This window comes from Balaenoptera ricei, chromosome 18, assembly GCF_028023285.1.
Source record: "Balaenoptera ricei isolate mBalRic1 chromosome 18, mBalRic1.hap2, whole genome shotgun sequence".
In the NCBI taxonomy this organism is placed as follows: Eukaryota; Metazoa; Chordata; class Mammalia; order Artiodactyla; family Balaenopteridae; genus Balaenoptera; species Balaenoptera ricei.
Window position 1 is genome coordinate 73,784,560 of NC_082656.1, and position 27,658 is coordinate 73,812,217.

The 27,658-nt window shown below is 43.6% G+C and overlaps 1 protein-coding gene across 3 annotated transcripts in view; it reads right to left on the reverse strand.

Moving 5' to 3' along the window:
- The window catches only part of TMTC4 (transmembrane O-mannosyltransferase targeting cadherins 4), a 62,006-nt gene that overhangs the window by 20,801 nt on the left and 13,547 nt on the right, over window positions 1-27,658 (reverse strand). For all 3 annotated transcript variants that reach the window (XM_059903036.1, XM_059903034.1, XM_059903035.1), the window contains 7 exons: window positions 25,367-25,454; window positions 7,770-7,867; window positions 4,774-4,866; window positions 4,379-4,543; window positions 2,918-3,120; window positions 1,204-1,375; window positions 984-1,115 (listed from right to left, as the gene is read on the reverse strand). In XM_059903036.1, coding sequence (XP_059759019.1) covers window positions 984-1,115; window positions 1,204-1,375; window positions 2,918-3,120; window positions 4,379-4,543; window positions 4,774-4,866; window positions 7,770-7,867; window positions 25,367-25,454 — 951 coding nt within the window. The remainder of the gene's footprint in view (window positions 1-983; window positions 1,116-1,203; window positions 1,376-2,917; window positions 3,121-4,378; window positions 4,544-4,773; window positions 4,867-7,769; window positions 7,868-25,366; window positions 25,455-27,658) is intronic.

The window sequence follows — 27,658 nt, forward strand, 5'->3', positions numbered from 1 at the left end:
CCTCCCCCCACTCCCCCATCACAATTAAGCATCCTAGAAAGCTCCAATTCTGATGACACCAAAGGAGAACGGGACCATTATTTAATAATAATAATGATCTATCCTAACAGAATTCTTCTAACCTAACTCCTTGGTCTCCCATTTTGAGCAAATATCATTCCCTTCTTTTCATTTAATGGCACAACCAAAACTAAAAGGAGCCTATGAAAGCAAACATTTCTGGATCACCTACTATGTTCTAAGTACCATGTCAGGGCACTTCAGAGGCCACATTTCATTAAAGCCTCACAACAAACCCAGGAGATAGGCACTGTCGTCCCGTGTCCCTCCCCCACCAATCCCCCCGCCCCTCTGCCCAAAGAGGCGCAGCTGGGTAAGTGAAGAGACTGAATTCATCAAGGATACAAGTGAAACAAACTCGTACCAGACTGTGTCAACAAAAACACTGCCAATTTTAAAGTCTGTACATTTATTTTTACCTAATCTGGCAAAAAGAATCCCAAGTAGAGAAGCCACAGGTGATAGAAATGTGTGCTACTGAACACCCCACAGGGTCCTTTAAACTTCCTGAACTGAACTGCTGTCCACTCACAGGTATTATCATCTTCCAGTTATAGCTTTCAGGAGGCCGGAGCACGTGTTTTGAAAAGTGTGCTATAGATGGTTCGACTGTGGGCCTCCCCGGACCCCAGACTAGATATGTGGAGTTACCTTCCCTGCCACCACTTTAATCCATGATTTGGACCAACTGGAAGATGAGTAAAAACTTGTTTAGGTAATCTGCTGTTTCACTGACGTTGTCTGGTTTTAATGATTTCTTTTGTATTATTTTGGCTAAGTGCAATTTTAATAAATTTTGTCAAAATCATTAAAAAAAAAAGAAAAACCCCAAGTATATGATCAAGGTCATATGCCGGATTCCACGTGAAGGTAAACATTCTCCTTACTCAGCTGTCGAAGTTAAAACATGGCAGCCCACATACCTTGGCATTGAGAGGACACACAGACAGGGCGCTTCTGAAAAGCTGTTCCTCACTCCGCCACGCGCCGCTGCGAATCACGCATCTCAGCGTGTTTATGAATAAAATCCCCAGGACGAAAGCAGCAATCAGTTTCTTAAGAAGAGAGGGACATGGGAAATGTCATTAGTAAAATCCACCCATCGTCTTGGTCAGGAATGGCACCACCGCTCTGGGCCGATACCTTTTTCTTAGTATGTTTACTGAGAACTCCAAATCCGAACGTCAGCAGCATGCAGTACCCAGCACTGGGGAGGTACAGGACCCTCTCTGCCACCACGAAGCCCACTCGGAAGAACAGGTTACTCGCAGGAAGAAATGGGATGATGAGAAATCCCAGGCCCAGTGTGAGGATCCTGGAAGATGAGAATTAAAATGGTTACTTCTAGACTGTTCAAGAAAAATGTCCTCCTTAACATTAAATTCACGATAAAGGCCCCCCCCCTTTTTTTTCATGCCAGCAACTGGGAAATGGCATCAGTAGAGAGGGTCTAACCAGGCAGCATTAGGATAAGATATAAAAATCTTACTAAGGCACTTCACGTCAAGCATAAGGATAAAACTTACAAGTCACAAAATTCATATGAATAAAGTTAGAATGATTACTTTGCGAGGCCTATGAATGCACCTGCTCCTAACTATACCTTAAACTGTGTAGGCATTGAATAGCTCAATGGATATTGGTCCCAATTAGACCAATTTAGTCCCCCCTCCCCGCCAAACTTAACAGAAGTAATGCTACTTAACTGGTTTAAATTTCATGAAATCTGAAATAAACTAATACCATTTTCGGGTGCTATGGCATAAATTTCAGTCAAGTAAAAAGAAAGCCAAACCATTGTAAGGCAATTATACTTCAACAAAGATGTTTAAAAAAAAAAAAAAAAAAAAAAGAAAGCCAAGAGCAACGAACACTTTTGGAAGTAGGCAATCATTCCAAATCTCCCACAGATGTAAGAGGATGAATTAAGAAGCAAGGTCAAACAACAAGGTCCTACTGTACAGCACAGGGAACTATATTCAATATCCTGCGATAAACCATAATGGCAAAGAATATGAAAAAGAATATGTATAACTGAATCACTTTGCTGTACAGCAGAAATTAACATAACATTGTAACTCAACTATACTTCAATAAAATTAAAAAACAAACAAAAAAAAGAAGCCAGGTCAAATTTGGTGGCTCCTTCCCAGACCCTGTGCCTGTAGTACTAGAAAAATCCTATTGCACGTGTATAGTGGATTGGGACTATGGTTTGTCGCCCTTTAGAATTACGTACCCATTTAAGCCACAGGTAAAACTTAAAACTGAATTTATTTTGAGAAATTACTAATCTAATTCCATCAGCACTTACGCTTAAAGGAAATCATCTTAAATAGTTTTCTTTCTCATAAAACACATTTGTTTTTCTCCCAATTATTCTCTCAATAACCTTTTTTTCCCTTTTCTGGGGTGTGAGAAAGAATAGGCTCTTTGGGGTGGCAATTTATTTTGTACCAAATAACAAGAGGAGGAATCACTGTAGCATCCACTAGGGTTTTCTGAAGCAGAATTGTGAAATAATGGGCACAACACACATCAATTACACTCTCAGTTCTGACCATAAATTACTCTTTACCACCTACAGCGAAAAGGATCTCAAAATGCTGCTTCACGGGGAAAGAGGGAGGGAGAGAGAAAGCAGTCATCTGCAGCCCCCCCCCAAGTTCACTCCCCGCTAGTTGAAGCCAGCCATGGATTCCAAACGGGTACAACTCATCCTGGCCATAAACATGTATTTGAAATAAAGGTCCTTAGATATTACTTCCACAAAATCGTTAAGATGATCAGTGCTGGATTTAGCAAAATGCTCTGACTCCACCCCGTGTGGAAGTTAAAATTCAGCTGGGCCGCTTACCGTCTCTTGTGGCTGTCTTCGGAGCACAGGGCTTGGCGTATCAGGCCAATTAGGCAGAACCAGAGTGCTGCTAGAGCAACTGCCCTCCAGTCCCCGGCTGACTTAATGAGGGGGATGCAGCCCATTGACCAATCAAAACACAGCCACCAGGGGCACAGCAGCAACCAGGCATTCAAGGAATAGTAGTAATTATAGTTTACGGCCTGTCAGTCAAAAGAAAAACAAACATTTATTTGATACTGAACTTGGAAAAAAATATATATATCCTAGCTTCACTTTGGAGGCATCCATGTGTTTCTGCTCAAGGAGAGCAGCTGTATAAAATAAGATGTTGCCACGTTCTACACTGGGCACGGGCTGTAGTTTGCAGTTTACTAAATGCATTGAGATTTTTAACAGATAAAAATACAGCAAAGGGCTTCCCTGGTGGCGCAGTGGTTGAGAATCCGCCTGCCAATGCAGGGGACACGGGCTCGAGCCCTGGTCTGGGAAGATCCCACATGCCGCGAAGCAACTAAGCCCGTGCGCCAAAACTACTGAGCCTGCGCTGTAGAACCCGCAAGCCACAACTACTGAGCCCGTGCGCCTAAAGTCTGTGCTCCGCAATAAGAAGCCCCGCAATGAGAAGCCCGTGCACCGCAGCGAAGAGTGGCCCCTGTTCACGGCAGCTAGAGAAAGCCTGCATGCAGCAACAAAGACCCAATGCAGCCAAAAATAAAATAAATTAAAAAAAAATATATAGCAAAGCCACCAGACTCTGCTATACATTTGTTATATTTCTGGTGACACTATGTCCTGATTACTCACTGATGCCCGAAGTTTGTGACCCAGGAAATCTGAGGCCCAGGGGTCACCCATGTGCCTGACAACATAAGTATAGGGTCCTACGGTCCTTGATTTCTGCCTCTGAAAGCACAGCTAAGATACCCTTGCCTTCAGAAAAAGCAAACCTTTCCAAGAAAGTCTGGACACCATAGACTTTTAAAGAGACCACAGGAGGTGGTCAGGACTACATGTTTCCATTGCAGGGGGCACGGGTTTGATCCCTGGTCGGGGAACTAAGATCCCACGAGCTGCAAGGTGTGGCCAGAAAAAAAAAAAAAAAAAAAAAAAGATACTGCCAATCTGGTTATATTTTATCTTAACCCCGCCATGTCAATTTCCTTTATAACGAAAGTGATGGGGTTAGGGGACAATTTAAGGAGGCTGGCAAGAAATCTGACATTTTCTAAACCACTCCTCTTTAATTTTGTTTAGAAAGGAAATACAAAGGGTTTATACCTTCTCAATGCCCTAATAGAAACCTGGTTCCATCCTAGAACATCCTCGGTGAGAGGAAACACACGTGGAGGTGTTCTGCTTATGGGAGCTTTTGTGGGTGCTGGGGAGGGAGGGAGGAGGAGAGCTGGGAATCTGGTGGGCAAAGAAGAGGACCCATCGGAGGGCAGACTCAGGACTCACCCTGACCAGCACGCTACTGGCGAAGGAGGCAGGGTTGTCGACCTCGGTGAAGGCCGGCGGGCCGGTGCCCATGATCTTCCAGCGCACGTAGAGCACCCCTGTTCCCCCCAAGGCCAGGAGACTCATTCTGAAGAGGAGGCCCTCAGTCCTCAGCACGCCAGTGTTCTGAAAGGACACCGCAAGGCCCCTGACGTCACAGAGTTTTCAGATAAAAGTGTAGCCATGCCAGGTACAAAGGTGCAGCAAGTTCTGGCTGAACCGCACTGACACCGTGCTTTAAAGGGCTGGCTATTTTAGAATTCAAAGTCGCAAGAAATACTTTGAAAATGGCATTTTAAATCCACTGGTACTTGACACTTTCCACATCTGGGCTGGAGACAAAAGCAGATACTCACCTCTAATGATTTGTCCTTACGTAGTACCTTCCGGACCATTTCCAGAACATTTAATTTGCCTATCACCAAGATGTCAAAGATGGCATTCAAACCCTAAGGGAGCAAAGCAAGGAATCAGCAATGGGACAGCCTAACTCTGATTAGATAACAATTATCCGTCACAATTTTATTGCTGAATCTAGACAAGAAATGTCCTGGATTAGATCATCGCAGATGACCTCTTTAGCTCTAAAAACAAAACCAAAAAATCCTATCGTTCCTATGAAATGAGCTCATGTATTATATCAAATCTATTATCTAGTAAATCCCTGTTAGTCTGCATGTAAGAGTACTATAAGATGCAGGAGAGCTAGACCTTTGGGGTTCCCAGGAGAAGTTCTGCAGAGGCCCCTCTTCCATTTTTTTCTTTACTATAGAAGAGTCCCTTAGTTGTAAGAGCCAACACCTGTGCAGTGGTCATGCCTAAGAACATAAAGGCAGTCATCAACCTTGAAAATCCCGCCAAGTAAGTAATTACACTTCCGGAACCCCAGGTGCTGCCTGATTTGGGCAAATGCCATGGACGAGTGGGAGCAGAACGTAGAGCCTCCGGTGGGGCTCCGGAGACCTCCAAGGTTCACACTCCTGGTTGTCCGCTAGGTCCCCCTTCCTGCTGGGCACGCAGCCAGCCCTGCGGGAAAGCATGGTCACGTGACTGAGTTCCAGCCTATGGGATGCGGGCAGAAGTGATAACGTGCCATCTTGGAGGTTTGGGCACAGACTGGGGCACCCGGCCCCCCTCGGTTTCCTGTCCAGCTGTGGCAGAGATGATGGAGATATTCAGAGTGACACTGGAAACCACACCCTGAAGACGGCAGAGCCTCGGCCAGCCTGACCCCACTGTGTGGAGGACAGCCACCTCTGCCCACAACTTTTAGGGGGATGACAAATAACTCCAATGATGTGGAGCCACTGGCCCTTGGGGGTGTGATACCGCAGCTCCACTGACGCTAACGGCTTCCCGTAGCATCACGATAGTTCCTTCCTAGCAGGGGATGGCTGCTCTTGAAGCTATGACACCTACGCTCACAGGCTGCAGGCTCATCTGGCCTTGGACTCTACTCTCTACCCTGTAGTGGACTTCCTACAAATGTGGCCACTGCAAGCAACGTCATGTGGCCAAACTCCCTGCCGGAAGCAGGTAAAGCGGTCAGAACATACACTGCGTAGACGGTTCAAGCTGTCCCTCAATGACAGGGCTCTTTTTAGTATGGGGCTTCGTGGCAAAGAAGATCATAAATCATCAGAAGCCAGTGGTAATTTGTGGTTTTCAGAGCAAGGGTGGCACCCCTACTTAACCCCCTCCCATAAATGCTGGGAGCCATTAATTATCCAATACACAGGCCAGTGCTGGGTTAATCACTTCACAGAATCCTGATTTTATCCACCCATGCGATGAATGATTTTAGTGGGTCACAGAGGGCCATTTCTGCCTGGGTCTGAACCACTTTCTAGAAGGCAGAAGCTCCCTGTTGAGCTGTGCTGTCTTCTTATACCACTTGTTTTTCCGCTTGGGAGCTATAGGACAGTCACCCAGGGATGACGGGGTCATGTTGTCACGAGGACTGAGCCAAACACGAGTTTGGCACTCCCTCCTCCTTCTCGTTGAAATTCATCATCGAAATGTCCACATTCTAGTCAGATTTTTTTGAAAGCTGCTCAATTTCACCGTATCTTTATTCATGTAAATTCAACCTACTTTTCTAGTGCTTCTCAAACACGGATGGACGTAGGAGTCATCTGGGGGCCTTGTTAAGGGGAGATTCTGATTCAGCAGGCCTGGGGTGGGGTCTGAGACTGTAAATTTCTAACACCTTCCCGGATGGTGCAGTTGTTACTGGCCCTCAAAACCCACACTTTGAGACAAGCACGGGTTTACGGCGGTGCTTCTCGCAGGTTGATTTTGTCCTCCCCCTCCCACCAGGGGGTGTCTGGCAATGTCTGGAGACATTTTAGGTTGTCACAACTGAGGGTGGGTGTCCTTCTGGCATCTAGTGGGTAGAGACCAGGAACATAGCCTATGATACACAGGACACGCCCCAAAGAAAGAATGATTCATCCCCAAATACCAGTGCTGCCAAGGTTGAGAAACACTGGTTTAGAGCAAACTTTTAAAAAATAACTCATGAAATTCAAGTATCTTTGCACAGTAATTCTATGCCATTTCCTAGCCGGCTAACCTTAATCTTACAAACCAAGCCCAGTAAAACCACTGATCTTTGCCTCGGCTGGTATCAAACCCCAAAGAGCTCGGACCGCTCTTTCTTTCCCACAGCTTCCGATACGAGCCATACACACCCCACATCTCTGTTTTCCATTTCTCTACGTCCGTGCACATCCCTAATGTCTCAGTTTCCCTCTAATAATGTAAGGTGGGAAACTGGCTAGAATGGAGAAAAAGGAGAGTGCATTTCAATGCCTCTCTCTTTTTGGGGCTTCAACTTAGATCGGACACAGGAGGCGCATGCCTGGACTCTTCAGAGCCCTCTCCTCTCTGATGTTTCCGGTTGAAGCTGGGTATAACATAACGCACATCAATGCATGTTTCATCGGGACCAGGAGCAAATCGGGACCAGGGGTGGGGTCAGAACACTGCTGTATTTAGAACACTGCTTTATTTAGGACTGCCGAAACATGAGAGCACCCCAGAAAAGCCACAGCAGTCTTGCTTCTCTTTTCCCTAGGACCTCTCCAAGAGGGCTACTCACCGCTCTTCAGGAACTGTCCCCACTCCGTGTCCACCAGCTCCAATGAGAGGCGACTGAGATAGTCAACTCCCACGCAAACCGCCAGGAGCATGACAGCACAGGTAATTAACTGGTCCAGAACGGTGTAGGACTGAAGGCCGGTAACGGGGTGCAGTAGAGGAGGTCACAGGGGCAGGGCAGCCCAAAATGTCCTTACGGGAGGGAAAGGGGGTGTAGGGAGACAGGCCCCGAGGGCACCTCGGGTCTTACCAGCACAGTGATCCCTTGCTCTTTGCACAGCATGGCCACTGCTCCCAGAAGGATACTTAGCAACACCCAGAACGTGGAATGCGTCCCCTCCTTGTTAGCTGCCAATCAGGAGAAATGACAAATACAAAAGTCATGCGACATAGCTCAGTCTTGCTAACACCTGCAACTAAAATTCTAAGCATGCACCTTCAACAGCCACAATTTAAAAACAGTTTGGTCTTCGGACAGTATTGCTCTGTGGGTGAGTGTGGTAGACCCACATTTCTGGTTAGACAGCACCCTCTACATGGCACACACATCCCCTTCTCAAGGGGACCCCGGCAGGTGCCCAGAGCCTTGGGGAGGCACTGTAATGCAGTCCTGGCCACAAAGACATCTCAAGGCAGAGTCCCCAGGGGGCAAGTTCCTTCTTCCCACCTGGCCAGTCACCTAACAGGCCATTCTGACAGGGCGTGCCGAGAACTCCCACTGGGGGTGTATGCACTGCATCTGGTTGCACAGGACCCAGCAGTCGCTGCTGCTGTCACAACAGGGGGCGACGGGAATCCCCAATCTGCTCTGAGAATCTCGACAACTCCCGGGGTTGGAGTCCAGCACTGCTCTGAGAGTGTCTACCCCTTCCGGGTGGAGTCTGGGCTCTCTGAACACCTGGTGGCTTAGGAACGTCTGCTCTGCTACCATCGTGGAATAGCTCTGAAGGATGCAGGATGCAGGACCACTGAGCCCACATGCATGGACACTCAAGCATCAATGGGAAGCCAAAGCATCACCAGAAATGTGACCGCTGTAGTAAGCAGCTTGGGTGGGGCTGAGCTCCAGTAATAACTGATGGTCCCTAAATGGCCTTCTGAGGAGGGAGGGTCTGCTATCCACTGGCGGGTGTCTGGTGGATGCAAGTTGGGGGCCAGAGCTGAACTGCTCAGGAGGAGAAGAAAGGGCATATGTGATGCTCCTCTCTGTTCCTTTGTGACACCCTCACCTCCTCATCGAGGTAGATGGTGAACAAACATTTAAAAAAGACCTAAGTTTAGCACCCCTATGTTCATAGCAGCACTATTCACAACAGCCAAGACATGGAAATAAGCTAAATGTCCACTGACAGATGAATGGATAAAGAAGATGTGGTATATATACACAATGTATATACACAATATACACAGTATATTGAGTAATATACACAATATTACTCAGCCATAAAAAAGAACGAAATAATCCCATTTGCAGCAACATGGATGGACCTAGAGATTATCATACTAAGTGAAGTAAGTCAGAAAGAGAAAGACATGGGACTTCCCTGGTGGCGCAGTGGTTAAGAATCCACCTGCCAATGCGGGGGACACGGGTTCGAGCCCTGGTCCGGGAAGATCCCACATGCTGCGGAGCAACTAAGCCCATGCGCCACAACTACTGAGCCCGCATGCCACAACTACTGAGCCTGTGCTCTACAGCCGTAAGCCACAACTACTGAGCCCATGTGCCACAACTACTGAAGCCCGCATGCCTAGAGGCCGTGCTCCACAACAAGAGAAGCCACTGCAATGAGAAGCTCACGCACCGCAATGAAGAGTAGCTCCCGCTCACCGCAACTAGAGAAAAGCCCGCATGCAGCAAGGAAGACCCAACGCAGCCATAAATAAATAAATAAATAAAATTTTAAAAAAAGAAAGAAAGAAAGAGAAAGACAAACACCATATGTTATCACCTATATATGGAATCTAAAATATGACACAAATGAACCTATCTATGAAACAGAAACAGAATCATGGACATAGAAAACAGACTGGTGGTTGCCAAGGGAGAGGAGGTTGGGGGAGGGATGCAGTGGGAGGCTGGGGTGAGCAGATGTAAGCTTTTATATATAGGATGGATAAACAACAAGGTCCTACTGTATAGCACAGGGAACTATATTCAATATCCCATGATAAACCATAATGGAAAATATTAAAGAATGTATATATATGTATAACTGAATCACTTTGCTGTACAGCAGAAATCAACACGTTGTAAATCAACTATACCTCAATTTAAAAAATTAATTAAAAAAATAAAATGAAAATTAAAAACACGCCTAAGTTTGAGGTAGGGCAAAGTGAACCTGCTTGGAGGAAGTGCCCATCAATCTTGGGTCACCTCTGCTTAAAACCGGAACTCCTGGTCTAAATTTCAGCTCTGCCATTTACCAAGTAACCTTGAGCAAGTTACTTTTACTAACTGTCTCAGTGACTTCATCAATAAAATGGAGGCAACATTACCTATATATCCCCTACTTGAGAGAGAAAAAATATATAGAAATACCTGGCCTCTTGTGTTAAAAGTTACATATATATGCTTGTAAATGCAAAACATATCTCTGGAGAACACACATGAAACTAACTACAGTAGTTTCTGAACAGTTTTAAGAAGAAAAATTCAGGTAGGAGAGGGAGGAAGTCTTACTTTTCACCGGGTAATGTTTCCTACTGTCTAAATTTTCTTAACTATGTGCATGTATTAAAAACCATACTAAAAACTACACATTAAAAAAAAATCACTTGGTATAGTGCCAGGACCCCAGAAAGCATTCAGTGTTTGTTGCACATGAATCAGCAAAACCACCCCAGGTTTGAGGGAGAGGGTCTTCCAACGGGGCTTTGATGCAAAGGGGGTGGCTGATCTGTCACCCTGTCACCAAAATGTGCCAAGCTTGTTATTCAGTGAAAAGATGCACCTTGGTTCTCATTAAATTGCTTGAGCAAGAAACCAACAATTAAGGGGTGTGTGTGTGTGTGTGTGTGTGTGTGAGATGCAGATCCTGAGTGAAGTGAATACGTAAGAATCGTCAGCAAAACCCCAGGATGAAAGTCCTGGGCTCCCTGTCCTGAAACAGCTGTGGGGTCTGGGTTGGGAAGTGCTGCTAGCCTTGAACTTTCTACGTGTGGGTGGAGACTCCTCTCAACATATCGAGGGTCTGCATCCAGCCGAGCCCCCTGGACTCTCAACAAACTGTGAACAGGACTGAACCCCATGCTGCCAAGGGCCCAGTAGGCTGGCGGGGAAAATGTCCTAGCCACAAACAGGCTATGATGGCTGGAGAGATTCGGAAGTCAAGCAAAAGGACACAAAGGCCAACATTTTCTGACCTTTTCAGCTTTTCTTGGGACTCTCCGTATGTCAAACTTCCAAATTTAATGTACAAACAGGCAGAATTAATAGAATACAGAAAAGTTTTATTTGGCTGCATAGTTGAGGCACCAGAAGGCTTTTCACCAGGCCAAATGATCAACAAACAAGAAAGCCTCACTGATTTGGAATCCACTGTCCCATAAAACACAACGAACACTCTTGCTGTAAGCCTTTCCAATCCTTCCTGCTGCTGACATGATAAAGGGGTCTCAATGCTGAGAATGGCATTTAAGGCCTTGCTGGTGGGCGACACAGCCTCTCTCCGGGTTCCCTGGGTCTATATTCCAGGTACACGGGTCAACCTGCTCACTGGGCTTTGCACATTCCACTCTCTTAGGCTAGAACGTTCCTGGCAGAATCCTGCCGTCTTATTCAGCTGCCAAAGGTCACTTAGGCTGTGCGACCCACCCCCACTCTCCTGGGCAGCCTCCCTTCCCAGTTCACTGGGCTTTATTCACAGTTAGAACAACAGCAAGTGGTCCTACTGTGTGCACGCCTGACTGCCCAAGAGCAGGGTCTGTCTCACACACCCCGGTGCCCCTAACTGACCCCCTAGATTAAGTTAGGCCCAGCGTAGCACCTAAACTGCCCTCAGCACAATCAATCACTACGTTCTTCTCACACTTTATTGCAAATGCTTGATTTTTCTGTATTTTCCCCAGATGGGGTTTCTCACCCTTGGCACTGCTGACATTTGGGTGGGTCAATTCTCTGCATTGTAGGATGTTTAGAGCCTCCCTTGTTTCTACCCATGAGATGCCAGTAGCACTTCTGGCCCTCAGTGGTGGCAAGCAAAAATGTCAGGCTTTGCCAGATGTCCTGGGGGGTGGGAGGGGACCACGCCCAGTTGAGACCATGGCACTAAACCAGTGCCACTCACAGCATGTGGTCCATGGACCTGCCCTGAGATCTTGTAAGAAAGGCAGACTCTCAGGCCCCACCCAGAACCTCGGACTCAGAAACTCGAGGGTGGAGCCCAGCTGTAAGCCTTTGAACCAGCCCCCCAGGTGATTCTGATGCTAAAGGTCAAAGATGGGAATCTGTGTTCCCATCCCACAATCTGTGTTCATACACCCTAGATGGGAAGCTTGCTCACCGTTGCATCCCGGGCACCAGGCCTGGCTCTTTGGAGCAACTCTTCCAAGCTCCAGAATCCGCAGCACCTGATTATCTACCGGAAGGGGCAAGGAACTGACGAATCACAGAACCACAGTGTAGGAATAGCTGGAGCGCTCTTGGAGGTTGTGCCTATAATCTCCCTTGCAGTGATGGGAAGGCCGGAATCCCTTCCAAGACGTTGCCAGCAGGGGGCCACGGGGCCTTGACTTCAGGAACGTCAGTGATGGGTGTCACTTCCCATGACAGCCCATTTCGGTTTTAACTTTGGGTCGCGTAACACGCTTTCTTAGAGCGAGCCCACGCCAGCCTCCCCCCAGCTCCTGCTGCCCTAGAGCGGTGCCCCTCCAACAGCCCAGGTGGCACGGTGCCTGGGAGCCAAGTTCGCTTTATCGCAAACCACTGTATATCGGAACATTTAGTTCCATCAAGCAAACTACGGATAATTTCACTTGTAGAAATTAATTACGTTTTATATGTAACACCAAGAGATCACAGTTACGAACCACAACAACAGAGCCCTGTTACATTAGACGTGACTGTGCCGGGGTGTTTACATATTTATTGGAATTTATTATTATTTTTTGGCCCCGCCGCTTGGCATGTGGGATCTTAGCTCCCCGATCAGGGATCGAACCTGCACTCCCTGCATTGGAAGCGCGGAGTCTTAACCACTGGACCGCCAGGCAAGTCCCAGGAATTTATTATTTTCTTTGGGCATTTGGTAGCAATCATTAGCAGACAAGTGTTCATAGACACCAAGGCTTAAAAAAAAAAAAAAAAAAAAAAAAAATGGCCAAAATAACCCAAGCTAACGTATTAGTAATTCCTTTTAGGATATGATTTCAAGAAAGGCCTCACGTGTTTTAGCAGGTGAGCACAAGGGTCCAGCTGGCAAAGCAGAGGTGATGACACTCACAATGCACCACGCCAGAGCATGGGTACGCCCATGCCTTCTGACATACGACAGTGACGGATGGAGGGTGACAGCGTAAGGCTTGTCCTCTCCACCCTGGCGTACATGTGTTCACTTAGCCCTTCCTCTGGTAACACGTCGTCCTGAGTCTGCATCCAACCACTTCCAGGATTTTCTCATATCAGCAGTTTATATGCAAATAGAACCCTTAAACAAACCCATTAATTACCATGGAGTCTCCTCCACAGGGTAAAAGACACCCCAACCCTAGCTCCTATGCCCCTACCGGCTCCACACCTCCCTGCATGGGAGATGGCGTTGTAGGCTGACCTCAGCCATTTGTTTGCATGTCCACCAAGCGTTAGGTTCAGTAGTTCACTAGAAACCAAACGGAGGGACTTGCCTGGTGGTCCAGTGGTTGGGACTCTGCGCTTCCACTGCAGGGGGCATGGGTTCGATCCCTGGTCGGGGAACTAAAATCCTGCAAGCTGTGCAGTGCGGCCAAAAAAAAAAAAAAAAAAACCAAATGGACTTCTCCCTTCCTCGCCCCTTTACCTGGATTTGATTTTTTAAGCTTCTACTCCCACAATCTGTGTTCATACCTCTTAAGGAAACATAATATGATTTCCCAATGTAATGTTCCCTGTTCTTAACATTAAAAGCAAGTCCCTTGATTATTTTACATTTCTTCCTAGAAAAACTGAATTAGCTTGTGTTTTACTTGACTGTAAGAGGGATTAATTTCCCCCCCACGGACCAGTGGTTTTGGATTGGAAAAAAATTCCCAGTTCCTCCATTAAAACACCCAAAGGACTGCTCTTGAAAGCACTGCATTAACGCAAAGTTAGATTACTACAGGGCTGTGAAAGTGATGGGCTCACGTTCCACTTGTCTGGAATTTAAAATGGATTTCTCCTTAGTTGGCTAAATCAGAGATTTCACTGAATACAGAAAAATAACATATAAAAAACACAACCTTCAGGTTCATTGATAGCCTTCTCCCTAATCTCACCCCATAATTTCACCACACTTCTCAAATCCCAAATTTCTATAAGGGACTCAGACTCCCTCCAACTCTCAAATCTTTATCACAGCTCTTCTGGGACAGCCCTACTCTTTCATTTTCTCTTATACTTCTGATTTTGTTCAAACATGTCCAGTGTGGAAACGTGCGAAAGATGAAGATGATTCTTTGCTAGAGAAGTTTCTTCAGTTTCAGTGTTTATTAAATATGAGTGTCACTTCTCAACAGTGGCAATTTCAGGGATCAGTTATAAACCCAGTGATGGCTTCACATTCAGAAAACCAAATTCTAGACCACCGCTGTCCAAGAGGAGGCATGGCAGTTACTGAGCACCTGAAATTTACCTCTTACTTATTGAGATGTGTTGGAAGGGTCAAACACACACCTGATTTTGAAGACTCCGTATGAAAAAAAGAATGTTAAACATTTCATCATTTGTACACTGATTACATGCTGAAATTATAATATTTTTGATATATCGGGCTAAAAATGTATTGTTAAAATTCATCTAACCTGTTTCTTTTTATAATGTGGCCAGTAGAAATCTTGTTATGACCTGAATGGCTCACACTGTATTTCCTATTGCACAGCACTGTTTACACCATGTGCTGAGACCCAGCTCATATAAGAAATGATCTGCACAGCTGTGTTTGCATTCCAAGTCTGCCTTTGAAAAACTCGGAAAATACGAAATTAGCTGCCTATTTAAATCCAATTCTTTCTCCCCCAATCCCTACCAGATTAGCACTTGATATGTTACCAGGAGTCATAAGACTAAGCATGCACACACACTTCAGTTTTCCCACAATCCAAACTGGGTAAAACTAATACAGATGACTCCTGAATTGGAGATTCAGGGCCCGACACCTCGGTATAACTTCACAGTCGGCGCCCCATGTTCCTCGGTATCCGAGGTTCTACATCCGCGGATTCAACCAACTTCCAGTCCTGTAGTACCGAAGTGCGTATAGAAAAAAATCCACCTACAAGTGCACCCGTGCAGTTCACACCCATGTTGTTCAAGAGCTAACTGTAGTTTTAAACTATTTCATATAAATCAAAGGGGTTCTCTTTACAAATGTGTTGTATATAGGTGCATGATAAACCAAGGCCAACCTACACAGCATTGATAAAGTGTTTCTAGTACTGGGGGCAATCAAGAAAGGCCTCATAAAAATTAATCAACTGGGAAAGTGGTCCTGAGTTTGGGGACAGACCAGCCTAGCAGACTTCTGGTAATAAGACCCCCTCTAGCACAGTTTTACCCATGTAATTCCCCAAATTAAGATTTTCTTTGAGTATTAATTTGTCAAGGTGACTAACGCTAATAATTGCCAATATATACAGCTAATCTAGATAAATTTGGACTTGTGTTTTTGTATGTTTTTACTTAATAACTAATGCAAGCTACTCTTTTATTCCCAACTTTGAGCATTTTAATAAGGCAACTGAAACATAACAGGAAGCCACCTTGCATACAGTTGGCACTCAGTAAATATTTGTTGAGTCAATGGTTTCATTTATTTCCATGTCTATTAGAAGCCTTATTATATTACTATATTTTAAAGGCAATTATGAGATGGAATTTAATAGCAAAAAGTTATTAATTTGCTAATGTGAACAAATACAGCCAGAAGTCGTCTTTTCACTTTTAATTTAGTCTTTGAACCCCCTCACAATGGAAGAATCTCCATCATGTAAGAGACTCTTTTTCAAAATAAATTATTATTTTTTAAACTTATTTATTTTACTTTAATTTTTTTGGCCGCACCGCACAGCTTGTGGGAACTTAGTTCCCCGACCAGGGATTGAACCCGGGCCCTCGGCAGTGAGTGTGTGGAGTCCTAACCACTGGACTGCCAGGGCATTCCCTAAAATAAATTATTTTTTAAAAATTACATAAGTAATATTAAAAAGGCATAAGAGAAACTGATTATTTTAGTTTTAAATTTAGAATTAACTGTTAAAAACAGTAAAAATAAATCCTAAGAGGCAGATATCGCCTCCAGTGCAGTTGCATTTATGAATTATTTTTATTCAAAAAAGTCTTCCCCAAATAGGGAATTCGAACTGGTGCATAGCTCTGTGTAAGCATCTCAGGCTCAGACAGAGTTCTCCATCTCATCTCCATCCAGTCTGCTAAATTTTAAGCACCAATGACCCAGGAGAGGAAATTTTTTTAAAAACCCTAAAAAGCTATTACACCATGCAACAACTCTCATCACTTAAGAACACAACTAGGATAATTGTGCAGCATTTGCAAACATCAACACTTTATAATCCAGAACTTAATAAAGACTGGTTTAGAAAGTGTTTTCTTTGTTTCAGTATATGTCTCTGTTACCTGAGATAATCCAATCACTTAGGTAAAGGGAGGCAAAGGCTAATAGGCAGTGGGGATGGGGGTGGGGGAAGGAGCACAGGGGGGGAAAATAAAACACCCACATGCACTAACAGAAAGACACTTGTCAGTGCCAACACCCACAAGTGCCAACAGATGTGATCAATTTAATGAAGCACGGCGCCTCGGATTTGGCACTGCTTTCAAGTGGGAGGCTCTTCTTTCAGAAAAAAGCATCACATTGTAGGAGCTACCCTCTTCACCACTTGATGCCTGGCATCTCTGCTGCCTTAAAACTGGCACGGCATGGTGTGTGTGTGGGGGAATCACTCCGCCCTGACAGGTGGCCCCAACTCCCTCTGCCAGAGCGACACAATGAGCATCAGATTCTCGTTCCAAAACTGGGAGCCAACCAAGCAGTGCGTCCACCCGCAGAATGAGAGGAGTCAGACACTGCCGTCCTAAAATACAGGACCGTTTTGGGAGAATCGAGCAATGTACGAACCACGAAACATGAAAGAGAGAAAAGAGAACACACATGAATACTGATGTCACAATTCAGATGGCAACGACCCCAAATCTAAAAACAAGTGTCCTAGACTATGTGAGTTACACGATTGCCCGAATTTCTTTTAAGCTGTGTAATTCTAAGTCAAAGAAAAACATGTCTTGAATCCCAGTGGAAAACAGGAGGAAATGAGACCCCAAGAGTCAAGAGTTATCCTGTTTTAGCTGCCTGAACTATGGTAAGGAGAGCAACACAACAAATAAAGTTTAAGAACTTAGAACAGAGATTTGAGATCTTGTGTTTCATAATAGTTTAGAATTTAAAATGGTTATTCTAGGTTTGTAGCAAATTCCTTCCCCTCTTGAAAAGATTCTCTCCTTCCCACTATAAATGAGACTAATGAAATTTCTCTTCATCGTCCGAACTCCCATGAAACAATATTTTAAGGTATTAGTTTATAAAAGAAATTGTTTCTGGCTATTCTATCAAGTTTATCGTGCAAAGAGATTACCTGTTTCCAATCCAAAATATGTACTAGGCTTTAACAGAGAGAGAAATGTTGATAGGATGTCTTATCATTAGAATAATACTTTTTGTTTCGGGCATTCAGAAAAAATAACCAGTGCACCATCAACTTCATCTGATTTAGTGTTTTTCTTTCTTTATTTTTTTAAAGAATAATTATCCTTTCTTTATAAGGATATCTTCTTATTTAAAAAAAGATTCTGTTCTAAAAGATCTTGCTTGGAGATATTCTATGTAAGCACCAAAAAAAGGAAAAAAAAAGAGGCCGACAGAAATGTTACATGAGATTTTTTTTTTTCACTCTCTAAAAATGCTAGGATTCCAGAGGTTAGCACAGAATTGCTTGTTAATAAACTCAGGCAGTTAAAAATTGTCCAGAGCTTTATAATACAGACACTGCATCTATAAAGAAAGCTAATGAGGTTATCAAAAAGAAACGTATCCTCTGAAAGAGCTTTCTAACTAGTTAAATCATTAATTTCAGAGCACTCAATTTTTTGTTCCCTTATAAAAAATACTAAATCTGTTCTTCTGTAAAAACCCTTTCTTAAACTTCAAGTTTATGAGTAATGAATGCTAGACCTTTCTTTCAATTTATGTTCAGATCCAAAAAGAACAAAGACCAGGTCACTTTAAACGTAAGTTTAAACAATAAACAGCGTTTATTATTATTTGTATCCAATAAGTACCGGACTGAACTTCTACCACAAAAAAGTTTTGATTCTCAGCTGCACACTTACAAACATGTGGGCGACCCGAGTAGCTGGGGTGAGGACTCATTGCTGCCATGACACGTGTTTGCCCTTGGCTTTTTGTACAACCCACACTGACGAGACAGCAGAAAATAAAGACGTGTGACTATTTCATAGGGTATCTCAAAGTCCAAATGAAAATATATACACCTGAATGTTCATTAGTATCAAGGGTCCTGCTTTACTGCACTGAAGGAAATTTAATAGAGAGTAGATAAGAGAAATTAGCATTTTAATACGGAACTACCATATGATCCAGCAATTCCACTTCTGGGTATTGACCCTAAGGAAACAAAATCACTACTTCGAAAAGATATCTAGATCCCCATGTTCGTTGCAGCATTATTTACAACAGGCAAGACACAAAAACAATGTGTCTATAGACAGATGAATAAATAGAGAAAATATGTACACACACACACACACACACACACACACACACACAATGGAATATTACTCAGCCGTAAAAAGAAAGAAACCTTGCCATTTGCGACAACATGGGTAGACCTTGAGGGCATTATGCTAAGTGAGATAAGTTAAACAGAGAAAGGCAAATACTGTATGATCTAACATACATGTGGAATCTTAAAAAAAAAAAACAAAAACAGAAAACTGAACTCACAGATACAGAGAACAGATGGGGGAGCAGTGTGAAATGGGTGAAAACGGTCAAAAGGTACAAACTTCCAGTTGCACGATAAATAATGAGTCCTGGGGATGTAATGTACAGCATGGTGACTATAGTTAACAATACTGTATTGTACATATGAAAGATGCTAAGAGAGTAGATCTTAAAAGTTCTCATCAGAAGACAAGAAGTTCTGTAACTATGTGTGGTGATGGATGTTAGCTAGACTTATTGTGGTGATCATTTCACAATATGTACATATATCGAGTCATTATGTTTTACACCTAAAACTAATACAATATTATATGTCAATTATATCTCCATAAAAAAGAAAAAAATAATAAAATGTACATTCCACGGCAAACAAACAAAAAAAAGAAATCGGCAGTCCCCAGGTTATAGCCATCAATTCTGCATAAATGCACTAAGAAGAGAAGGGGATACTTATTGAGTGCTTGCTCTGAGGTGGTCACAGGGAGGAAAAGAGAACAGGGAGGAATGGAGAACCAGAGCACTCTTCTCCTTGAGCACTCTGAATAATGGACACTCCCTTTCAATCCAAATACACTGAGCTCTAAGCCCTTCTAGGGCAAAAACTACATCTCTGACACAGGGCCTGGTACAGGATGCCCTTAATGTTTGATTCATCATTGGTAAAAGAATGAATGACCCAAACTGATAAGCCTCTATGTGATTCTAGAACAGAATCAGAAACAAGTGTCTTATCATGAATGGGTAGGGTTATTACTGCTTCTTCTCTGTGAAGGTATTATTAGTTTTGAAGCCCTTGCTCAGCTTAAAAAAGGACTCTCAGCCCCCATATTTATGAAGTTGAACATTAACATGATGTTTAAGAATTATTCCAGAGAGTTGTTCTCTATAAAAGAAGTAGTCTCTGTTCTAAGCCTGTTGAAAGAGGACGGAAAATCTAAAACACAGAAGAGTTGCTGAAACACAGTGACTATCCACAGAGACCAGGAAAGGTGCTACCGGACTTTAGCAGTGGTTCCAGGGTATTGAGACAAAGGGGGATTTCGGAGTTGGGGAGCGGAGGGAGGAGGCTGGCAGAGTGGAGGGGCTGTTCGGTGCTGCCCGGCTGAGCGGAGCAAGGGGGACAGGGCTGGGCATCAGGTCCCAGTGTCCTGCCCTGCTCTGCTGCCCTGAGGTTACAGCAGGTGGGGCTCAGGGCACAGGACCTTGTCAGGAGGGGACAGAGAAGTGCTTGAGGTGTGGCTAGTGAGTTACTAGCCAGCTTCCCCCAAGCTGGATAGTAACTGAATCTAAGTCTCTCTCTCTCAAGAATCAGGCATATGACCCAGCAATCCCACTCCTGGGCATATATCCAGAGAAAACCATAATTCGAAAAGATACATGCACCCCAACGTTCACTGCAGCACTATTTACAATAGGCAGGACATGGAAGCAACTTAAATGTCCATTAATAGAGGAATGGATAAAGAAGATGTGGTACATATATACAATGGAATATTACTCAGCCATGAAAAAGAAGGAACTAATGCCATTTGCAGCAACATGGATGGACCTGGAGATTGTCATACTGAGTGCAGTAAGTCAGACAGAGAAAGACAAATACCATATGATATCACTTATATGTGGAGTCTAAAAAAAGGGTGAGATGAACTTATCTACAAAACAGAAATAGAGTTACAGATGTAGAAAATAAACTTATGATTACCAGGGGGTAAAGGGGGAGGGATAAATTGGAAGAACTGGGATCAACATATAAACACTACTATATATAAAATAGATAACTAATAAGGATCTACTGTATAGCACAGGAAACTCTACTCAGTACTCTGTAATGGCCTATGTGGGAAAAGAATCAACAAAAGAGTGCATAGATGTATATGCATAACTGATTCACTTTGCTGTATGCCTGAAACTAACACAACATTGTAAATCGACTATACCCTAATTAAAAAAAAAAAAAAAAAAAGAACCAGGTCACTCTGTGCCTCAAGACCAGCAATGAACTTGGGAGACAGAATTCAACCGTTGCCTTGATAGTCTGTGATGTGGAAACAGTGAGTGGGCACTGGAAATAACAGTGAAAAGCAACTCAAACGCTAGAGAGTGCAGTTGAGGGATGGCTGTTCTCCTCCATCAACTTTAAACTCCCAAGAAAGAACGATTATGATCTGCAACTCAAAGCCTGCGTGGGCAGGTGAACACAGTCAGAGGACAGAGAAGACACAAAAGTCCACAGCCAATAATAACTTTCCAGGGCAAGACACTGAGGCCTGGCTGTGTGCAGACAGGTAACCTCCTGTAGCTTTGCATTTTCCAAAGACTAAACAAGCTGCGGGTGAGGGCAAAGGGCGGTACCAGTCTGGAGGTGGGTTCCTTGGTCCCACTTTAATTGACTCTTTCCTTTTCTTAAAGGGGGTTCAAGTGCACGGGAAGGTGGGACAGCCTGTAAACAAGAGGTCAACGGAGAGGCTTCTTCAAAGGCTTCCTAATCGATCTATGCATCTTCTTACTGTTCCAAGTAACTCAACCAAATGAAAATCTATTCATATTCTTAAAGGCTTTCCACAAAAGCCGTGCCTACCACTGCCACAGGTGTGCAAACATTAAGTATTTCCAGGTGAGCTTTCTCGAAAACATTTACGTACTTAACATTAAAGGCCTATAACAATCTCTTTACAAAATCTCTTTCCAATTTAAAAGTAAACATGCTATAAATGTTAAAAGAATGTTACCAGACCAAAAAAGAAAGGTTATATCGCTACTAAGAGTTAATATACTAGAGTTCCATTAGTACTAAAATATACTTCACCAATTTCTCCTGAATCAAAGTATTAACTGAAAAAACATCATATATTAAGCACTTTTTCCTTTGGTATCAGTTTCCAAAGGCCTTATTTTAAAAATCTATCTTTTGTGTGGCTGGCTCTTGGAAATAATTTTATAATTTACAAACGAATGAAAAAGAGACACATAGTTCAGAATATGTACATTTGTGAACTGGAACACAGAAAAGGTTAGCAAAAGGATCCAGGGAAAGAATATAACATGTCTGTAGTCTTTCGCCATCCTGTGAGGACACTCCATTAAAGGAGGCTAATAAATGCATCAGTTCACTTGCTAGAAGAATTTTTAGTCTTCTGATAATTTTTCCATCATTTCAATAAGAGCAACCTTTAGAAGTAGTGAGAAATTGTATTACATCTCCTAAATGATGTGTGTTCGAACGCTGAATCTATCAACATGTAGTACGTTCTTCAAAAAGCTCTTTTGATTTCTTTGAAATCCATTCAGAATAAGGGAGTAGTTACTTTAAGGGAAGATATGTTAAAATTAATAAAATGATACTGCACCAAACTTTTGAGATGTCTATGAGAAAAGCCAACAGACTTAATTTTTAATTTTCTTCAAGAAAAATACAACTACTGATAAGTTGTTATCCTACCTAACAGCAAATTCAGATTTAATTGCCATCTTAAGAACACAATATAACAATACAAATACATAAAATAAAATGCAAACCCCCCCCCCATAACAATGCAAACAATACCACTGTTCGTAATGAATACGATGGTGAGAAGTAAATGAACCCGCTCCCACTCCCATTACCTATGGAAATGGCTGGGGCTGGTGCAATCCCCATCTCCCACCCCCAGATCCCTGGGGGCTGTGTGTCTCTTGGGAGTTTTACAATCATCACAGGTGGGGAGATCCCAACCCCAGAAGAGCTGGACATGCCTTATTGCTAAGTTAACTTTCAGTCTTGGGAAGAAAAGTTACTCCCACTATTTTCTGTTCTTGAAGATGTTCTATTTAGCTGTCCCCAAACTGTCTGCCATATCAGAAAAATGATGAGTCACAGGAAAAAGTGGTGGTATGATAAAATAATAATAATAAAAGAGGTTGGGGAGTGGGTAGGTATGACCCAGTCCTGAGTGAGCATGGAGGTGTGGGCCTACTGGAGTCACCCTCGCACTGTGTCTTAGTAGAGTTGCAGGTTTGAGGGAACAGGTACTTTGAGATATACAACCTGAGCCCTGTGTTCACCTGTACAGGACAGGATGGAGGAGGGGCGCTTCCCAATCTACCCTTGGAAACTATGGATAGTTTCATACAGATGTTCTAGGTATATAACTATGAATACCCAGAACATCAAAACAGTATAGCCTGTCCTAGAAGAGTTTGCAGTCCTGCCTAAGTCTTTTTGTAGAAAAAACATAAAGGGTTAAAAGTTATCTATTGCTCTTTTTAAAAAACACCTTTCGTGAAGAAGAAAAAACATATATAAGTAGAGATGCTGATATAGGAACTCATGTCTCCATCACTCAGCTTCAACATTGACTCCTGACCAGTCTGGCTTCAACTAAATGCCAACAAGCTTCCTGCTTCCTCTCAGATTATTTTGAGACAAATCCCAGACTTTATACCATTTCATCCATAAATATTTCAGCATGTGTCTTTACAAGAAAGGGATTGGTTTTTTTTTTTTTTATTTTTATTTTTTTTAATTTTTGGCTGTGTTGGGTCGTTTCTGTGCTAGGGCTTTCTCTATTTGCAGCGAGTGGGGGCCACTCTTCATCGCGGTGCGCGGGTCTCTCACTATCGCGGCCTCTCTTGTTGCGGAGCACAGGCCCCAGACGTGCAGGCTCAGTAGTTGTGGCTCACAGGCCCAGTTGCTCCGCGGCACGTGGGATCTTCCCAGACCAGGGCTCGAACCCGTGTCCCTTGCATTGGCAGGCAGATTCTCAACCACTGCACCACCAGGGAAGCCCGAAAGGGATTGTTTTTAACACATACGTTCGATGCACTATCACACCTAACATTTTAACAATTTGTTAACAGAACTGAATGGACCTCCTGTTTATTTTTCATGATTGTTTTGACAGGCTTGCCTCGCTGGTCCCTTGAGTACAGGGAAGCAGAAGAATACAATGTAGTTGGCGCAGGCTTTGAAGTGAGTTAAGACTCAAAGGTGAACCCAGTTCTGCCATAAATAGCTGTGTGATACTGGGTAAGTTACATAAACTCTGAGTCTTACATCTGAAAAACAGGGAAAGTAAGTCAACCTATCTTAAAGACTGTAACATAATTAAATGAGAAAAATATACACACACACACATGTGCCAGTAGATAGTCAATAAATGGCAACTATTATATTAACAGCAAACATCTACCTTCATAAGTAAAAAAACTTCCTGCTGGAAACTCCCTATTACTCTTTACTAAAAAACCTTTTGGAAGCACTAGGATGGTGACAGTTACCTGTCTGTCATGTCCCAGGGGCTGGCAAACTTTGCAAAGGACAGGGCAGTAAGTACTTTAGGCTCTACAGGCCAGGAGGTCTCTGCTGAAACTCCTAACTCTGCAAAAACAAATGGATGCGCCTATGTTCCAATAAAACTTCATATATAGACACTGAAATGTGAATTTCATGTAACTTTTAATATGTCACCAAACACTATTCTTGTGGGATTTTTACCCCCAATCATTTAAAACCGGAAAAAATCATTGTCAGCTTGGGAGCTGGATTTGGCTCATGGGCCCCTGTTCACCAACCCTGAGTGACCCCACTTCACCAGCCCCAGCAGACACAAAATCCTGAAGGAGTGGTCTGCCCTTCCTTATGAATAAGACATCAGTTTACCGGAGGAATCCAAGTACAAGCATTAGTACGTGAACAATAACATCAAGGCCTGGCAGGGGACTGAACCTAAGCTTTGAGAAATACTGTGGAAGAGACTCACGGAAACCTAAGTACACCAGCGTCCGCTGAAACGGCCCTGCCTGAGCATTCCACGGGGATCATCCCTCTCACTTCCCCTTTTCTTCCCCTCTTCCCCCCAAATGTAAATTGACTGTGACATATAAAGAGAGTTCTACAGTCAGGAACTGACTTTATAACAGAAGTTGAATGCATAACACCGTTGCTGGGGCCAGCATGTACAAATGCTATGTAAGCTGAATATACTGTATCCAATTTCCACTACAGAGCAATCTGGAAGGTATGATCTGACTTGGAGGGAATCAGAACCCAGATGAGTAGAGCTATACAGGGATTCTCCTAGAACTCTATCAGTGCACGGCTGCACTGCTACTAATGACCAGGCAATTCCCCTCCCCTCCACACACGCACAACTGGTCATGTCAACTCTGTTGTTTCCAACAACGACTTTCTCTGTAAGTATCAATGACGCAACAATGAAAAAATAAGAACCTCACAGTTCAGGTGCATATTCATAGCTACACATTTTACCATTTTTCAAGGTTTTTCGCCAACAGGTTTTAATTTAAAAAAAAAAAAAATCATAAGTTTTTTTCCCTCCCCCTTCAATTTTGCTGGAAATAAAAACCACAAAAATCAATCACAACCGCTTCAGCACCAAGAGCAGAAGCTCTGGGTTTCAGTACCCAACAAGGTGCTCCCTGAATATGGTGAACATCGAAGCACAAGCCTTTGTGTTATTAAGAAAGCAATGGAGTTACAGACATCACTAAAAAGAGCTGACATCTTTGACCCACATTCCCTCAAAGTGATAAACTTATATAAACCGACATTTTCCCATCTGTTAGAACACTGCTCAGCAGGACAGAAACACGAAGAAGATGCAAAATTAAGAAGGCAAAATGTCATGCTTACTTTCTTTAAGTGCTTTACAGTAGCCAAGGAAAGATAACAGAAAAAACAGGGCAGCCAGGAGGTCTGCACAGCCGACAACAGCAGCAACCTTAAAAGAAGGGGCAGAAGAAAATATGTATGTAAAAAACATTTAAACAAAACCTTGGAAATACAAAAAAAATTCCTTAGAAATAGAAAACGAAAACCTTATCAGACTCGGCCATCTATTAAAACAATCCCTGCAACTGTGACGCTTCCCTGTGGTCTGATCTGACAACTGATTTTCTTTTCATTTTTGGTCTAGGACTTGGGTCAGCCACTTCCACAGGAAGGCTGGGTTGGCTCGAACCCAGGGAAGGTTCTTTCGTGGGCCACACGCAGCCAGCGATGCCCACGGGCAGTGAAAGCCCGTCACTCAGCACGCTGCGCCCGCAGCTCCAGAGGCCTCTGCTCTGATCAGGTCCCCACGGTGGATTTTCAACTGGAAAATGGTAGCAGCTCAAAGGGCACGATATTTAAAAAAGAAACCTTGATTGGAAACATGAAGGAAAGGTGGGAAGTCCATGTTACAAGTCATCAGGCAAAGAGAATAAGACACAGGGATAACGTTCAAAGCTGCCTCTGCCATCTCTTCCTCCCTTCAGACCAAAACCAATGAAGTGGGTTAACCTGGAAAGCAGAACGCTTCAAAAGTGGTTGATGAGTAAGATGAAAAAAAGAATACAACTTCTACCATTTCTTCCCCACCCCCTCATTTTCTACATCTGACGACTGCCCTTCTCTTCTCCACCTTAGTGACAATGAAGCAATATAAAATCTGTGCTTCATTTCTTTGAAGCTGATCACTCCAATAATTGCTTTCCAGATTTTCATGGCAACGAAAGACCCAGAATTCCACTCCTGAGTATTGGTCTAGATTACGTGGCATTCTTGACTAACTAGCACCTGGATGGGACATATGTCAAACCCTTCACTGTGATTCTCTAGGTATCGCTTTAATGGCTGGGAAGTTCATTTTTTCTTAAAGTGAGATATATGATAAGTCAGACACAGAGTAAAGACTATCCTACAAATGGAGATGAGAGAGTATACAATGAATATGAAAATTACTATATTTACATACGATTCCCAGGTGCGTCTACAAGCAATAGCTAAAAGGAATGCCTTTTAGGAGCAGTTTCCTGCTACGCTGGTTAGATAGGACGTTCTGAGGCAATCATCCATTCCGATGGTGAACTGCTGACAGAGGGGCACGTGGCAGCCCAGGGTGTCATGCAATTGCTAAGAAGATTGACAGCTGAGTCCAACCTGTGAATGCCACGCACATGAAACAACCTCCCGGGAAGGAAGCTAAGGACAAACAAAGGTTGAACAGATCTGGGCCAAGTATGCCAGCATGCCAGAGGGTTAAACGGTACAATTACTTCATGAAGGCAGTGAATATGTAATCAGACTTCTGGAATCCTCTGGCCTGTAACTCACTCACTCAGAGACACAGTGAAATCGGGGATGCAGCGAGACCCAACACAGAGCTGGGCACACAGTGGGTGCTGGGTCGCTGTCCGTTGCTGTGTGAATCCCAAAGATGCTTCTGTAAACACTGGGAGGAGGCAGGGGGGCGGAAAGCAGCGGACAGAGGACACAGCAGCTCAGGGTGAAGCAGGTACGGGCTCTGCAGCCCCGGGGTGAGTGATGGAGGGAGGGGCTGGTGCTCTGGGCCTCCCATCAGGACCAGAGATAGGTGGGAGCTGTGGCTCTCTACAGGCCCTGAGGATGGCGGGGAATCCCAAAGCCTTTCAGAGGATGAAGTGAGCAAAGCCAACCCAGAGAAGTATATCTAAAAAGGTCCTAGAGCAAGGGGGTCGAGGAAGCAGGGGCTGGGGGATATGGAGGGTCAGGGAACCAGGTTTCTTGAACTGAGTGAGGGGGAGGGAAGTGGTTTGGATAAATACCAGGAATAGGGGCCAAAAAGGCCAGCCTGAACCACTTGTTATCTGAGTGGCTGAGGTACATTAAAGACTCCCACTAACGTATATAATATTGTAAATCAGCTAAACCTCAAAAAAAAAAAAAAAAGACTCCCACTAAAATGAACTTTAAACATCATAAACTCATTTTTAAAGCAAATAGTCTGCCTTTGGCTAACTGAAGATACTCCCAAGTCTTAAGCAATGTACGTCACATCGTCTGACATGAAGAAAAACAAGTTTTAAAAAGTATGGCAAGTGTTTCAGAGTAAAGAGTATTTAGTCCTTCAATGAATTTTTGGCATAGTAATTAAAGAGAGATTTCATAGAAAAAAAATTTTAAAGG